The sequence below is a fragment of the Ambystoma mexicanum genome, chromosome 5p (assembly GCF_040938575.1).
Source record: "Ambystoma mexicanum isolate Mex_15411 chromosome 5p, UKY_AmexF1_1, whole genome shotgun sequence".
NCBI lineage: Eukaryota > Metazoa > Chordata > Amphibia > Caudata > Ambystomatidae > Ambystoma > Ambystoma mexicanum.
In genome coordinates, this window is record NC_090930.1 from 757927550 (window position 1) to 757942469 (window position 14920).

The 14920-nt window shown below is 46.4% G+C and overlaps 1 protein-coding gene across 36 annotated transcripts in view; it reads right to left on the minus strand.

Annotated features, from left to right (window-relative positions):
* CLASP2 (cytoplasmic linker associated protein 2) overlaps positions 1-14920 on the minus strand; it is a 2478243-nt gene that overhangs the window by 606238 nt on the left and 1857085 nt on the right. For 19 of the 36 annotated variants that reach the window (XM_069613152.1, XM_069613157.1, XM_069613154.1 and 16 more), the window contains 2 exons: positions 1153-1231; positions 1004-1054 (listed from right to left, as the gene is read on the minus strand). In XM_069613152.1, coding sequence (XP_069469253.1) covers positions 1004-1054; positions 1153-1231 — 130 coding nt within the window. The remainder of the gene's footprint in view (positions 1-1003; positions 1055-1152; positions 1232-14920) is intronic. The other 17 variants (XM_069613169.1, XM_069613166.1, XM_069613160.1 and 14 more) reach the window with 1 other exon arrangement.

Consider the following 14920-nt stretch of genomic DNA (forward strand, 5'->3'; position numbering starts at 1 on the left):
TGTGTATATTTGTTTTGGAATGTAGTTAATTTATGATCCTTGTAATGTATTAAAAAGAATTTACTACCTGGTGAGAACAGAGTTTATTTTGAGAACAGGAGTAACGTTGGACTAAGCCAATTTAATAATCCATACACAATATAAATGATGCACTGTCACTATTCAAAGACATACTATGCTACCTGTGATCTTGTCTACCATGAGCCCCTTCTAAGTGTAGGACTGGAATTACTAGGCCACAACTACCTCTAGGCGAGCGATGGAAATATCACAAGACAAAGCACCAAACAAGTGAAAAATGCAAGATTCTTATCTAGAAGGACAACATCCATGAACATTGTTTAGGTAATTTATATTAAACACTTTTGATTACCATGGAAAGATGGTTATCACGATATGTGCACTGATGACCTCAAAGATTGCTGGGAATGACCAACCCTATAAGACACTGGTGGCTAAATTACTTTTTGAACCCAAGGCAGTAGTGTGCATTTCCGGAAGTGAGAAATTTCATGCCAGAGGAAGTTAAAAGATAATGCAATAACATGTACCACTTAGAATGCATCTCAAGAATACAGCTATACATATTAGATATGGTCTAATGAATGGCCATTTTACAATAAGTAAGGTTACTTAACATGTGCATAATATTAGAATCTTAAAGAAATAAAAGATATATGTTAGCCCCCAACCAAAAATAAACAATTATTTTGACAGATGCACCAAAACAAAGGCAGAAAGGATTCAGACAAGTGAAAGGGGTGAGTTTGCATTAACAGCCTAGTGTTAGAATCCCAGAGCTTTGTTTCTCCTCTTTGTGGCATTCACCTGTAAATAACTCTTCCAAAGTGTGAAAGGACAACGGCCAACTTAGCATCCACATGCATGTAAGCCTCTTGCAAAGAGTTAGTAGTGGCACAAGTAAAATCACACACAGAGAAACTGTAAAACATCACAGAGTATTTTTAAAAGGGGTTAAAAAGCAATAAGGCAGGCGAAAAACCTTTGTGCTCCAAAAAGAGCGAAGCTGGTCCTGCAGCGCTGGGTTGACTGTCTGTAAAGTTCACAAAGAAAATCCACTCTTTGAAAATCCTTATGCAAGAACGATTCAAATATTCACACTAAGAAAATCTTTAAGAAATGCAAACCTACCTTCAAATTTGGTGTCTGGGTCTGGTCTACAGTAAATCTCATGAGTATGTTGAATTGAAGATCATTTGGAAAAGACTCTCTAGAAAACAAAAAGCCATGAAATACATCAGTTACTTAAAACTATACCACTGTAAAGTAACCAAAAAACAAGCTGCTACAGCAAACACAAACATTAAACATAAGAAACAAAAAGGTGCCCAAAAAACATGGCTGGTAGTGGGATTGATGAAGCATCTTAGTAATTAGGTTTTTCTTGGATAATCTTGTAAGTTTCAAAACCTTGCAATGCAGCACATTTAACAGAAAAGTAGGCTTTCAGAGATAACCCATCCTTAATACGACAACTGAGGTGAGTATAGTAGTAACACCCTGGGTGTATCCATCCATTCAGCATTCATTATTCACATTACCTACCAGTGGAATGAGACCTAAGAGAAATTCATCTACAGGAAGACGGCAGCAGTTGAGAATCTGGTTTGCAAATTATAGTCTCAATCGGTTTGATGGTGAGACAATAGGAATTATCCAAAACAAAAACGTAGATGCCAACCACAGCAAATAATTTTATATCCATTGAGTATTTGCTTCCAGGCCAGTGGTGTCAGCAAATGCATACAACGAAGACCCTACTGTCCAATGTAAACATCTCCTCAATTTGCGTTTACCAACAAATCACTAGAGAATCAGATTTTGCTCTGGTTGCATGGGCAGTGAGTATTGCATGTATTTACTAATGCTTTATACTATTCTGCCCACTGACTATGTTGCTTCAGAGCAGATAATCCACAGCAGTAACAGAAGTAGGTAGCCTGAAAAAAGTTTGCATGCTTATTGTTTTTAATTTGTTAAACTTGTATTCTATATGAAACCGTTAGGCATACAGTCATATCATTATCAGATTAACAATCACAAAAACCACTAAGCATACAATCATACAACAAATACCCATTGCATATTGCCTGTTTTTTTCCATATTGCATATACTTGATTAAAAATAATTAAATAGCTGTAACAGTGAAAAAGAGTATACAAAAACAAAATTGCAAATTCATGTGCAAATAACAAAAAATTCCTTCTTGCTAACCAGCATGCGTTTACAAATGTGGCTACAGCAGTAACGAGAGATGATTCATAGGTCTGTTTGCATAATACTAGGACATCTAATATTTCGCAATGTTCTACCTCATACAGATTGGCTTTAAATATAGTCTCCTAAGGTTGTCATATAGCAGACATATTAGCATAAAGTGACAGTGATTCTTTGGCAGTGATCCAAAAGGAGCAACAGCCAGTTTTAGACATCCTATAGATAAGAGGAGTTTCACTAGAGGGAGTATATTTATCTGATGATGGTGTAAAGTGACCATGCATATGCTGGTGCCACGTAATCAAAGTATGTTCCATAGTCCCAGTTTGATTTTTTTTTATTGTTTTTCTCTACAGCTCACAACCAATCCCCATAGTACATGATTCTGTATAAATTCTTGGAGACAAGATAAGAGGCATCTATATTATTGATTATCTGATATGAAAATTGAGCACAATTTAGTTGGAACAGAAATGAAATTGGAAACTAGAATGCCATTATCTGTGCCAAAGGTGAAAGCGGATCACCCTAAAACATGAATAGGATGTTACAAAAATCTGAGTAATTACACTAGGTTGATACCATCAAGCATTTGTTGACAAAACATTGGGGGAAAGAGGATGGGACGAAGTACTCCCCTTCCTTAAAATTGAACAGAGGCCAAGGCAGGCCATGCTCACACATGATGTAAGTTCCACTCGTTATAGGTAGTGGGCAACATCACTTTCGAATAAACATTACAGTCCGCCCAAAAGTACAGTAATGGTACTGGTGGACAGCACAGGTAACAGAAGAGGAGCCAGCAAGCTAAGCACACTATAATTACTATGCTTGTCATTTTTGCTAACTAATGCATTGTTCTCCTGTCGAGACATATTTCCAGCAGAGAATACAAAGAATTTTGACAGCTCAGACTAGGTGCCAAGCTGTGACAGAAAGCCTGACCACAGGGTCTTGAAATTACCTCTAGATTTAAGTATTCACAAAACGTTAAGGAGCAGCCTAGCTGATTGCCATACATACAAATTAATAAGCTTTTCTAGAAAATAATTACTTTTTCTGTGGTGGAGTAGTACTGAATTAAGAGTAGTACTGAATGACCATCTAGCTGAGACTGTGGCTCGTGTCTATCAAGGGAGCATGTAATAAAGACTGAAGCAAAGGCCAACCAATATTTCTGCCATTTGCATTTCCATGGTAAACAACCCAAGTGTACAACCATAGGTTTTGACAAATACTTTTTGCTTTGGACCTATTGACAGACTTTCCTTGGATTTCTTTAGGCAGGGAAGACTTGCCATAGCATAGGGTTAAGTTAGGCGTTACACCATCCTGATTATTAATAAAGCTTTGTTTAAAATATACCTTTGTTGTCTGTGTCACCTCTCTTGATACCATGCATGTCTCAAAGCAGACGCGCGTGTGCGACTAGATATAAGCAAGAAGCCATCATCCCAAGCAGGCGCATTGGTTTACGCACGGTTATCTGAGGACCAGCCACATAATGAGGCACTTGGAACAGCATCTTCTGGACTTTTTCAATTGAGGGAAAAACTAAGCCTTCTTGTGTTTTTATTACTGCTCGCAGGAATTGCTTTACTTGACTGGGGAGGAGACTTGACCGTTTCTCATTGACAAAGAACCCCAATTGGAACTATAGATGGATTCTTGCCCGAGCGTTCTTATGACGCAATTGTGGCGTTTCTCCTGTTGTGAGCCAGTCGTCTAGATAAGTGTGCACTTGGATGGATTGCCTTTGCAGGTGTGCTGCGACCACTGCTAGTACTTTGGTGAATACCCTTGGAGCTGAAGAAATGCCGAAGGGGAGCACCTTGAACTGACAGTGGGTATTTCATAGTTGGAAGTGCAGGTACTCTTGCTGAGCTGGTTGCACTGAATTATGAAAGTATGCATCTTGCATGTCCAATGCTGCCTTGTAATCACTCTGTTTTAAGAGGGGGGTTACCTCTTGCAGTGTTGTCCTTCGAAACCTTTGTGGTTTCACATATGTGTTGGCTGGAGACAGGTCTAAGACAGGGCGCATAGTTAAATCTTTCTCTGGCACTAGGAAGTACACTGAATAGATACCCATGTTTACTTGGTGAGCTGGAACTAGCTCTGTTGCGCCTTTTTGAAGGAGGGACTGTATTTCTTCTTACAGGATTTTTTGATGCTGCAGAGACATCTTCCTGTGTCTTGGTGGATGTTGTTGGGGTGTCTAAAGAAACCCGATTGAGTAACCCCTTGCAACTGTAGATAACACCCACTAATCTGATGTGATGTGATTCCCTCCTATGCGTGGGTTAACTGACAAATGCGACCCCCTAAAGGAGAGGCATGGGAGGGAACCTGAACGGGAATATCATTGCTTGGGGTCGGAGGAGCCTCTAGCAGTGGTGGCTCTACCTCTTCTATAGCCCCTTTGAAAGTTTTACTGGTAAGGGGTGGATTGGATCTGTGGGTTGACCCAAGAAGAAGACTGTCTTCGATTGTACCCTTGTGGGCGTGGAAATCCCTGCCGGCGAAATGAACGGCGTGTGTTAACCACCCCTCGTTGTATACAGGGTTTGTTTGTTATTTGACCTCAAGTTTTTAGGCTCGAGTGCATCATCAACTGCTTTTCCGAAAAAAACATTGGGCTCAATGGGCATATTTAGCAAGGTAGCCTGTGTCTCTAGTTTGAAACCTGATTGGCGTAGCCAAGTGTGTTGTTTCAAAAGTGTACCTTCCACAATAACGCGGCCAGCACTGCCTGCTGCATCTAGGTTGTTCTTGAGAATGCAGCAGGCAACTTGTTTGCCCTCAGACACCAATTTTAACATCTGTGATTTTAAGGGCCCAGGAACTTTATCAAGTTGTTGTTGGACAATGTGCCATAGATGGCAGTTACAACTTGTCAATATGGTGGTGGAATTTCGCAATGCATGCTGCGACACTTTTCAGTCTAGTGTGTATAGTTTTTTTTACCTCTTTTTCAGGTGGTGCCCCTGGTGGTGCTAGTGGGCCTGCTCTCTTTCTTATGGTTGTCATAACTAAGGAATCTAGTTTAAGTTGTCCCCTAATTGATCTGTAGGAGCAGGCGTAAATGGTTTTTCGATCCTAGGGTTAACGGCTCTAGTTAATGATGGAGTTAGCGAAGATGGCTGCCTATGTCTCTACACTGATTGTAGTAAAGGTATAAACTGTTTGACTGACCTTTTATCACCCAAAATATCGTCCACAGAGTGTGTCCTGCAGGGCTTCTTGTGCGTTCATTTTAAAATGCTCTGCTGCCTTAATAAGTAGCTCATTATATTGAGACTGGTTATCTATAGGGTAATCAGCAATGGGATCATCCTTGCATTCTGATGATGGTAAGACAAATGTATGAATCGTCCTCGTCATGAAACTGATCCTGTGTGAATTGGCCATCTTGTGAATTTTGGTCACCCAGTTATCATCTAATGTGTCTTTTTTTTTTAAAACGTGTTTTTATTATTTTCATAAATCTTATGCAGAATAGAGTTCAACCACTTATATAACATTAATAAAACTTCCCCCCTCCCCCCCGACCGGGTTATTCTCAGTCCGTGTAAATCTTCTCCCGGAGGTACAGCTCCCCTTTACGTGAATAAGTCCAACATCCTTATCTTGTGCGGGCACCATTGTTCTTTGTAGTCCGATTGGAGAAATTCTATCACTTGTCCCCAATCATTTCTAAACCTCCAGTGTTCTCCTTGGGTGTTGTATGTTAACACTTCCATGGCCAAATGCGTCCACACCCTTCACACCCAGTCTACTGCTACCGGAGAGGATGTATGTTTCCAGTTATGTGCAAGTTCCAACCAAGCCCCTATCAGCAGGCCCATAAAGTTCCTCTTCTGCGACAAGTTGAGAGTTTTATCCTTGGGATCCCATAGGCCCCCTATCCATACCTCGACCCCCCAGGTGCTCTGTCCCCGGGAACATTTTATACATTTGCGCCTTGATCTCCCCCCAATAGGAGCTTAGTTTCGGCCAGTCCCCTTGCCCACCCTCCAGCATTTGTTCGGGGCGTTAGGATACATCGTGTGTAGTCTCTCAGGGGTATAGTGCCATTGAAACATTATTTTCACCCACATCTCTCTGGTTTGGATGGCTCTCGTCAGTTTTGGCATCAGGCGCCAAACATACTCCCATCTATCCCTGGGAAGTGAATAGCCCAGGGTTTTCTCCCACCTTTTCATGTAGTGCCATGTGGTTGGTTCCGGTTGTGCATTTATGTATTTATATGTATTGGAGACAAATTTGCGGGTGCCTGTATGGGACATAATGTACTTTTCAAAGGGGATCCGGTCTCTGGACGCGGCACCTTTTATCCGGGGAGTGCTCAACCAGTGACGGAGTTGTTCATATTTAAATCGGTCCTTTGGAGTTAGATTTAGTAGTGCTGTGCAGTCTGCAAACGACCTTATCTGTTGGCCTATTTGCATATCACCCACCATTTTGCACCCCGCCTCTTCCCATTTTCTGAATGCTCCCTTTTCCATTCCTGGTGGGAACTCTGGATTGCCAAACATTGGCATAAACGGGGCGGGATCTTTAGTTAGAGTTTCTTTTTTGGTAGCTGCATCCCACACCCCCAGTGTTGTCTTCAGTATCCCACTTATATGCGTATTGTCGTGTTGAAATCGACTGTTAATCCATAGCATATGCCTGGTGGATGTCGTTGCCACAGCCCTATCCTGCATCTCCCATATTTTCTCCACCTGCTCCGGGATCCATTCCCTTAATACCCAGAGTTGTGCGGTTTCGGAGTATTTCTTAAAGTGTGGCATGGCACACCCCCCTTCCCTTCTATGTGCTGTCAGAGCCGCATTCGAGATTCGAGGGGTTTTGTTCTGCCAGACGTATTTCGAAACCACCTTCCTAAGTGCACCAAAGAACGCCGGGGGGGTCTTATCGGGAGGGCTTGAAATAAGTACATTAGTTTGGGAAGTATCGACATTTTAACCGCTGTGATTCTACCCCACCAGGAAATCGCTAATGGGTTCCATTTTAACAATTCTTTTTTAATATTTCCCAAGAGTATGGGGTAGTTGTGAGCATACAGTTCGTCAATTTTCCCGGTGAGAGTGATGCTCAGGTATTTGATGCCGGTGTTCGCTACCTTCAATTGACAATCCGTTGCAATTGCTCGGATTTCTTCTTTGTTGCCTGCCAGGATCAGTATCTCTGATTTCTGCCTGTTTATTTTTAGCCCCGAAATTTCACCAAACCTGTCTATGATTCCCATTAAATGTGGGAGGGATAGCCCTGGGTCTCCTAGGGCCACTAGCATATCATCTGCATATGCCACCGCTTTGTGCTCCTGTCCCGCCATTTCTATGCCCTTTACCTCCGGTAGATCCCTAATTATCGCCAATAAGGGTTCCAGGTATATCGCGTATAGAAGGGGGGAAAGGGGTCACCCTTGTTTTGTCCCTCTCCCTAGATATACCTTGTCCGACAATCCTCCATTCACCGCTATTCTTATGGACGGGTAATTGTAATTGGCCCGGATCATGTTGATGTATCCCTTACCCATTCCCATTTTCTGTAAAACCTGGAATAGAAATGAGCATTCCACCCGGTCAAACGCTTTCTCCGCGTCCAGGGCGACCAATGCTGCTGGGGTCTGTTTAATGCCTATTTTTTCAACCAGATGGGACACCCTACGAAGGTTGTCATGAGTCTGCCGATTTGGGACAAATCCTGATTGATCCTGGTTGATTAGTCTAGGAAGGAGTGGCGCCAATCTAGTCGCTAATATCTTAGCATAAAATATTTGCGTCCAGGTTTATTAAAGCTATGGGGCGGTAAGCGGTGGGGCATTGTTCTTCCTTCACCTTTTTGTGAAACGCCAACAATTTTGCCTCATTCATGGTTTGGGTCACGGTTCCCTTTTCCCCCAAATGTATTGTATAAGGACGTGAGTACTGGAGCAAGGATATCTTTGTATGTTTTATAGAAAAGGGCGGTATACCCATCCGGGCCCGGAGCTTTGTTCTTCGGGAGGGACTGTATTGCTGCAATAACCTCTTCTATTGTGATTTCTTTTTCTAAGTTGTTCCTATCTTCCTCCTCCACCACGGGAAGCTTAACCCCAGCGAGAAAAGCTTTCTGGAGATCCCTCTCTGGGAGATCTGTAGTATACAGCTTTTGATAGAATCTTTCGAATATCTGTCCTATCTCGGAGGTCCGGGTCTTAATCTGGCCTGACTCATCTTTTAAAGCTCTTATTGTTCGAGTCTGCTGTGTGCCTTTCAGTTGTCATGCTAACAATTTGTCGGCTTTGTTCGCCTTTACATAATACCAATGTTTTGTGTATAGAAGTGCCCTTTCTGCTTTTTTCGTGCGTAGTGCTTCTAGTTGCCCCTCAACATGTCTTAATGTTCGCATGATTTTCCTAGTGGGTGTCTGGATCAATTCTGCCTGGATCGCCCTATCTGTGCCTCTAACTCCTTTTCCCATTGGCGGTTCAATTTCTCTCTCTGTGCCTTGAGTGCTATTAGGTGTCCTCTAGTTACCGCCTTTAGGGCGTCCCACAATGTGTCTTTATTTGTGTCAGGGAGGTCATTATTGGTTAAAAAAATGTGATATGTTCTCTAAGCGTCTGAGCCAGCACCGGATCCCTAATTATATCCTCTGGGAGGCCCCAGCTCCAAAGCCTGGGATATTGTTTGGACCAATTAATGGTCGCCCACAGCGGGGCATGGTCCGAGAGTGTGATGGGTTCTATCTCTATCTGTTTAATCTAACCTAGGAGGCTCACCGATACCCAGAGATAATCTATTCTCGAGGCTGTGTTACGTACATGCAAATAGTAGGTATAGCTTTTCCGTTCGTGGTTGCCATTGCGCCATGCATCCGCTAGCCCAAGGTGCATGATTTTCTGCTTTACATTTTTTGAAGGGGCATCCTGAACCTGCTTCCTGGGCCCTGATCTATCTAGGGATGGGTCCCATGCCATATTAAAATCCCATCCCCCCAAGATAACCTCCCCCAAAGCTTGTTGATCTATTTTGTCTAGGACCTCTCTTAAGAAGCCGTCCTGACCTGTATTGGGGACGTATACCGTGGCCAGTGTCAGGGGTCTGCCTTCGATTGTTATGGTGACTATTAGACATCTCCCCTGTTTGTCTCCCCATGAGGACTTAACCTGCGCATGCAAGGAGTCTTTGACCGCTATAAGCACCCCAGCCTTTTTCTCTTGGGCGTTCGCCTGAAGGATTTGGTTGAAGCCCCTGAGGCGAAATTTATGCTTGTCTTGGGCTCTAATATGTGTCTCCTGGAACATGACGATGTCGAAGGCCCCCTTTTTGATAAAGTGTGCTATTTTTTTACGCTTGACTGGATAGTTTAAGCCCCTTACATTCTGTGTCAGGATTTTTATCCCCATCCCTTCTTCTGTATGAGGTAGCTTAACATAGGTACCTTCCTCCCTTTTACGATTTCAGAGTTGTCCCCGGTCTTCCCCTGTCCCCAACTCCCCTTCCCTCCCATTGTGCCACGCAAACCCCAACTAGCGTGTTCCCCTCCCCCCTGCCCCAACTGCCCTGAGGATGGCATGATTTACTACTAGCACAGAGGCGTGTCGCCTTGTGCTTCACGCCATCACCCGTGTTCAGGGATAACTTTGAAGGGAATCCTAAACCCTTCCTCGTGACTTGAGTGGCCCCCGGTACCTCACCCCCCCCCCTCCCGGCACCTGAATCTTGGTCTTTCGGGTTGTTACTGCTGCTGTTAAATCCCCTTTGTTGGCTGCTATGTCGTGCTTCTGCTGCCGCATTCTAGATGTTCCCCTGAGCCTTATTTCTTTCTGCTAGGTCGTCTCGCCCTCCTGTTGATCGTTTTCCATTCCGAGTGTGTCTTCCTGGCTGAGGGGCTTGAACCGCTCGCCTGTGGGGAGTCGTCGTCCTGGTCCTTTAGGTTCAAGAGTCTCTGACCTTCTTCACTCGAAGTTATTCTTTTTTGCGTCGCCTCTCATGTAAACAAGAGGCCAAATGGGAATGTCCACTTATATCTAATTTGGCGTGCTGTCAGCTCCTTTGTTATCTGAGCCAAATCTCTTCTGAAGCGTTGTCAATGCTAGATCCTGATACAGCTGTATTGCCTCCCCAGTCATTCGAATGAAGTCCATTTTTCTGGCTTTCCTTAGAATGTGCTCCTTTTGTGTGTATCTAGTGAGGGCCACCAGAACAGCTCTCGGGCGGTCGATTTGGGAAGTCGATCTTTTTGGTCCCACCCTGTGTATTCGATCTATGGGGACTTCTTCTCCCTCTCCCAGGTCTAGGATATCTTTGAAAACTTGCTGGACTGCTGTCTTGAGATCTTTATCCTCCACCGTCTCCGACATGTTCTTTATTCTAATGTTCGATCTTCGTTATCTGTTTTCCAAATCTTCACACTGGATTTCCAGGTTGTGCGTTAGGCGGGCCAGATGTTCCTGTGTTTCTGCGACTTGTTGCGTCTCCTCTTCCATGTTCTGCACAATTTTCTCTAGGGTGTCTGTTCTTTCTCCTAGGCCTGCGACTTCTGTTTTTAGTTCCTGCAACGCCGATTTGAATTCGCCCTTAATGGCATTCAGATGCGCGTTCATAGAGTCCATAAATTGTGCCTGAAACTCCCCAAACCACGTCTTCAAATCTTCTTTTGTGGCCATGTCTTCGTGGGGGGTGTTTGTTTCCGAGCCGCCTTTAGATCCTTTGGACGTTTTTGCCTTATCCGGGGTTCCTTTGTCTCCCCCCCCAGAGATGGACCAGGCTTTGATCTTGCTTCGATGGTTGGGTAGAAGGGTTTGTTTGTCCTTGCTTCCCTCTGATCTTGACATTTGGCCCTACTCGTGCTAGCTGCTCAATGGGGTCCGACCTTTCCTGCGTGGTTCCCCTTCGCTGGCCTCTGCAGGTCCTATCCGTGATTCTCTGTCCCGGATATCTAGTTCGCTACTCCATCCGAGGTTCGGCCATTGTTTGCCCCGAAGGGGAACGGGGATCCTCAGCCGCATGAGTCCGCTAACCACTTAAGTCTGCCTCCCGTGGAGGTGTGGAGCCTCCCGCTCTATGGCTGCGCCTTGCTACATGGGGAGATCACTCCTCTCCCTCCAATGTGCTATGCTTGTGGCCTGTGGCCAACTTCGGGCAGTGCCCTCCCAGAGTATATGGGCGCAGGGAATGGGGGAGAGCGAGACAAATGTGGCGGCTCCAGGTGTCCGTGGCTCCCAATGGATCTTGTAGGCCCCTTTTCCCCTCCCCGCGATCTGCCCGATCGCGCTCCATGTGGTGCTTCCCGTTGGCCTCTTGCGCTTGCGTTCTCCTGTGCCCGGGATCCGGGCCGCATTCGAGGGCTGGGACCGCCAGGCCGCTCTCTCCTCTCGCTCTCCCCCAAGCGGACCGCGCTGGGCTCACCTTAACAGTTCCCTACTGGGGGCTCACCAGCATGCAAGCATGCGGCCGCGGCGGGTGTGACTTCCTCCCCCGCGAGGCCGTCCGGAGCGCCTCTCGCTCCGATGCTGATCGAGGGAGGGGGGCGCCCCCGTGCCCGAGATCCCCCGCACCAGTCCACCCTCCCGGCAATGTATTGCCGACCCGCAGACACAGGGGGGGCTGAGTCTCCGTGCCCCGCTTCGCTGCTGGGCGGTCCTAGTACCGGGCAGCGTCCTCCCCTCCCCGGCGCCCTGGTGTGGCTCGACAGGGATCCACGAGTCTTCCGCAGCGCTCCGGCGGCACTTGTCTTGTGCTCGGGTGTGTGTGGCGGCGATGTGGCCTCGTCTGCGGGGAGCTGCTTCCCCGAGAGATCTGCAACTGATTCGGCTGATGCTAAGGCCCGGGAGGGGAGACGGAGCTCAGCTCAGACACGTCCTCCCTCCACGGTGGCCATCTTGAAGTCCATCTAATGTGTCCTGACCATGTGCAGGGGCAGTTTGAGTTGAAGATGTGTCAGGTGGTGTATTGAGTGAAACCTTTGTCTTTTAACAGGAGGATCCCCTCCCGCTGAGGGTCTGCAAATTGGTCAGGATGTCTGTCCATGAAGTCAACAAAGCATGACATTCTTTTTATGGTCCTTTCAAACTTTTCTCTAGTCCACTGACTAGAGCTGAGGACATCTTGAAACTTAAAAGGATGCCTGTGAAAATCTCTCGACTGGCACAAGACAGCTAAGAAACCAGGCCGACTTTGGCTTTGAAGGATATTTGGACACTTAGACCCCGCTTTGTGAAAAGCCTTTTTAATCGAGCTCCGTTTTAACACTCTGAAATTGGGCTCAATTACTAAGGCCTGGCTAGGAGATAATTGGGTGGCATGCCCAATGTGTGTTGCAACGGAGGAGTGAATGAGCCATTTCTTCGTTTTGTTGCAGGAGGGGTACGACGACCTTAGAGTATTACATTTAGTACCGTTGTTTAAACAGGTTGGCATTCGGCAGGTAGAGCCCACATTGGCCATCTGCTTAGATGCCAGCAACCCAACTGTGGTTTTTACTGTTTCCAAATATGTGCATAGAGAGTGGCTGAGGAGGTGGAAAAAGATCTGTGTTTTGGACCTTAATGCTGCATGATTCATTCTGATGTTGCAATGGGCTAGTAGACTGGGAGCAGGGTTTGTATTGCACTTTAACACGTATATATATATATATATATATATATCATGAAATACTGAAAAGGGTTTAATTAGGTTTTAGTTGTCTGTTATAAGTCACCACTATCAGCTTCAATAAAGAACAAGTTACTTACTTGTAACTATTGTTCTCCAGCACGGGTCTGGCATGGATTCACATGCTCATGAATAAAGAATACATAGCAGTACAACATAACACAACCACGGGAGGTGGCTAGGCTCAACAGAAGCAATCACCCTTACCTCTGGAACAGGCTCACCTCAAGTGAACAGGTTACGTAGCACTGCTTGGCCGACTCTGGACTCCTCCCTGGAATCCCGGTCGACGCAGTAGAACTTTGTGAAGGTGTGCGTGGACCTCCATGTAGCAGCCCTGCAGATGTCCAGCAGGGGCCCAACAGACATGAACGCTGTAGTTGCTGCGATCGCTCTGGTCGAATAGGCTCGAACGGCCAGGCAACGGTCGGTTTGCCAACCGATGAAAATGGGTGATGCAGCCCGAGAGCCACCTGGAAATGGAAGCCTTGGAGAGGGCCTTCCCATGGTTCAAAGGGCTAAAGTTCACAAAAAGTTGAGACGTCTTCCGGAAACTCTTTGTGCGGTCCACATAGAACTTCAGTGCTCTAGCCACATCCAGCAAGTGAAAAGTCCTCTCAGCCGGCGACAAAGGCGTCGGGAAGAATACAGATAACACCAAGGGCTTGTTTAGATGAAAGTCAGACGGCACCTTGGGCATGAAGGAGGGGTGCGTCCGCAGCACTACCCTCGTCTCGTGGAATGTCAAATAAGGTGGTTTACAGGAGAGGGCCTGGGTCTCTCCCACTCGTCGTGCGGAGGTGAGGGCCACAAGAAAGGTGGTTTTCCACGACAAAAATTTCAGAGGCGCCGAATGAATAGGCTCGAAAGGAGGACACAAGAGCCTAGTAAGCACCACATTGAGCTCCCACAAGCGAAATAGTCCTTTGACGAACTCCTTGACCAATCGATGCAACCACAGGGATGATCGTCCAGGAGATGTGGTGCAGCATGAGATAGCCGCCAGACGAACTTTGATGGAAGCATGGGCCAGGCCAGCCGTACCTGCAGAGCTATGACTCATAGAGGCTCGATCCTCTGTGCAGGGCACCAAATGGCGAACCTTTTCCCATTTATGTCTGTAGCATTTAAGAGTAGACGATGCTCTGGCCTTGGCAAGCACTTCCTTGCAGTCCGCTGGGAGATTGTAGCCCCCAAATTCTAATACTGTCGTTTCCAGGCCTGCAGGGTTAGCGATCCTGGGTCGTGGTGTAGAATTGCACCTCCTTCCCTTGCGAGAAGATCTGCAACCACCGAAAGTTTGACTGGAGGGGCTGCTGACATGGCGAGAAGGTCCGGGTACCTATCTGTCTCAGTCATGACGGTGCGACGAGGATCATCCTGCACCGAGCCCGTCTGAGTTGATTGACTAGTCGAAGAAGCAATGGCAACAGAGGGAACTTATACAATAACAGGCCGTCCCAGGAGAATGAGAATGCATCCCCCATGCTCTCAGGCTGGGGAAACCTGCTGGCGAATCTCCGGCACTTGGTGTTCGTCGCTGTAGCAAATAGATGGATCTGGGGATTGCCGCATATGCAGAACAGGTGAGCCACTTGGTCCTGCCAAAGCTCCCACTCATGGAAAGAGTGCAGCACCCTGCTGAGGGAGTCAGCGACAGTGTTCTTCACTCCTGCCAGGTGAAACGGGATGAGGAACATCCCCTGGGCGACGGCCCAGTGCCAAAGTTCCTGCGCTTCTTTGGAGAGCGCCGGGGACCTGGTGCCCCTCTGCTTCCTGATGTAGAACATGCTGGTGGTGTTGTCTGTAAAGACCCTCACCACCTTGCCCTTGAGGGACAGAAGGAAAGAAAGACTTGAGGGCCCTAAACACTGCCCGCAGCTCCAGCGCGTTGATGTGCAATGCCTTCTCCTCCGGCTGCCACAGGCGTCTTCCGTGAAGGCTTCCGGTGTGAGCTCCCCATCCTTCCAGGGAGGCGTCCGTCTTAACCGTCTCCTGGTAAGGTGGGGTCTGGAAATCACACCGCTGGACG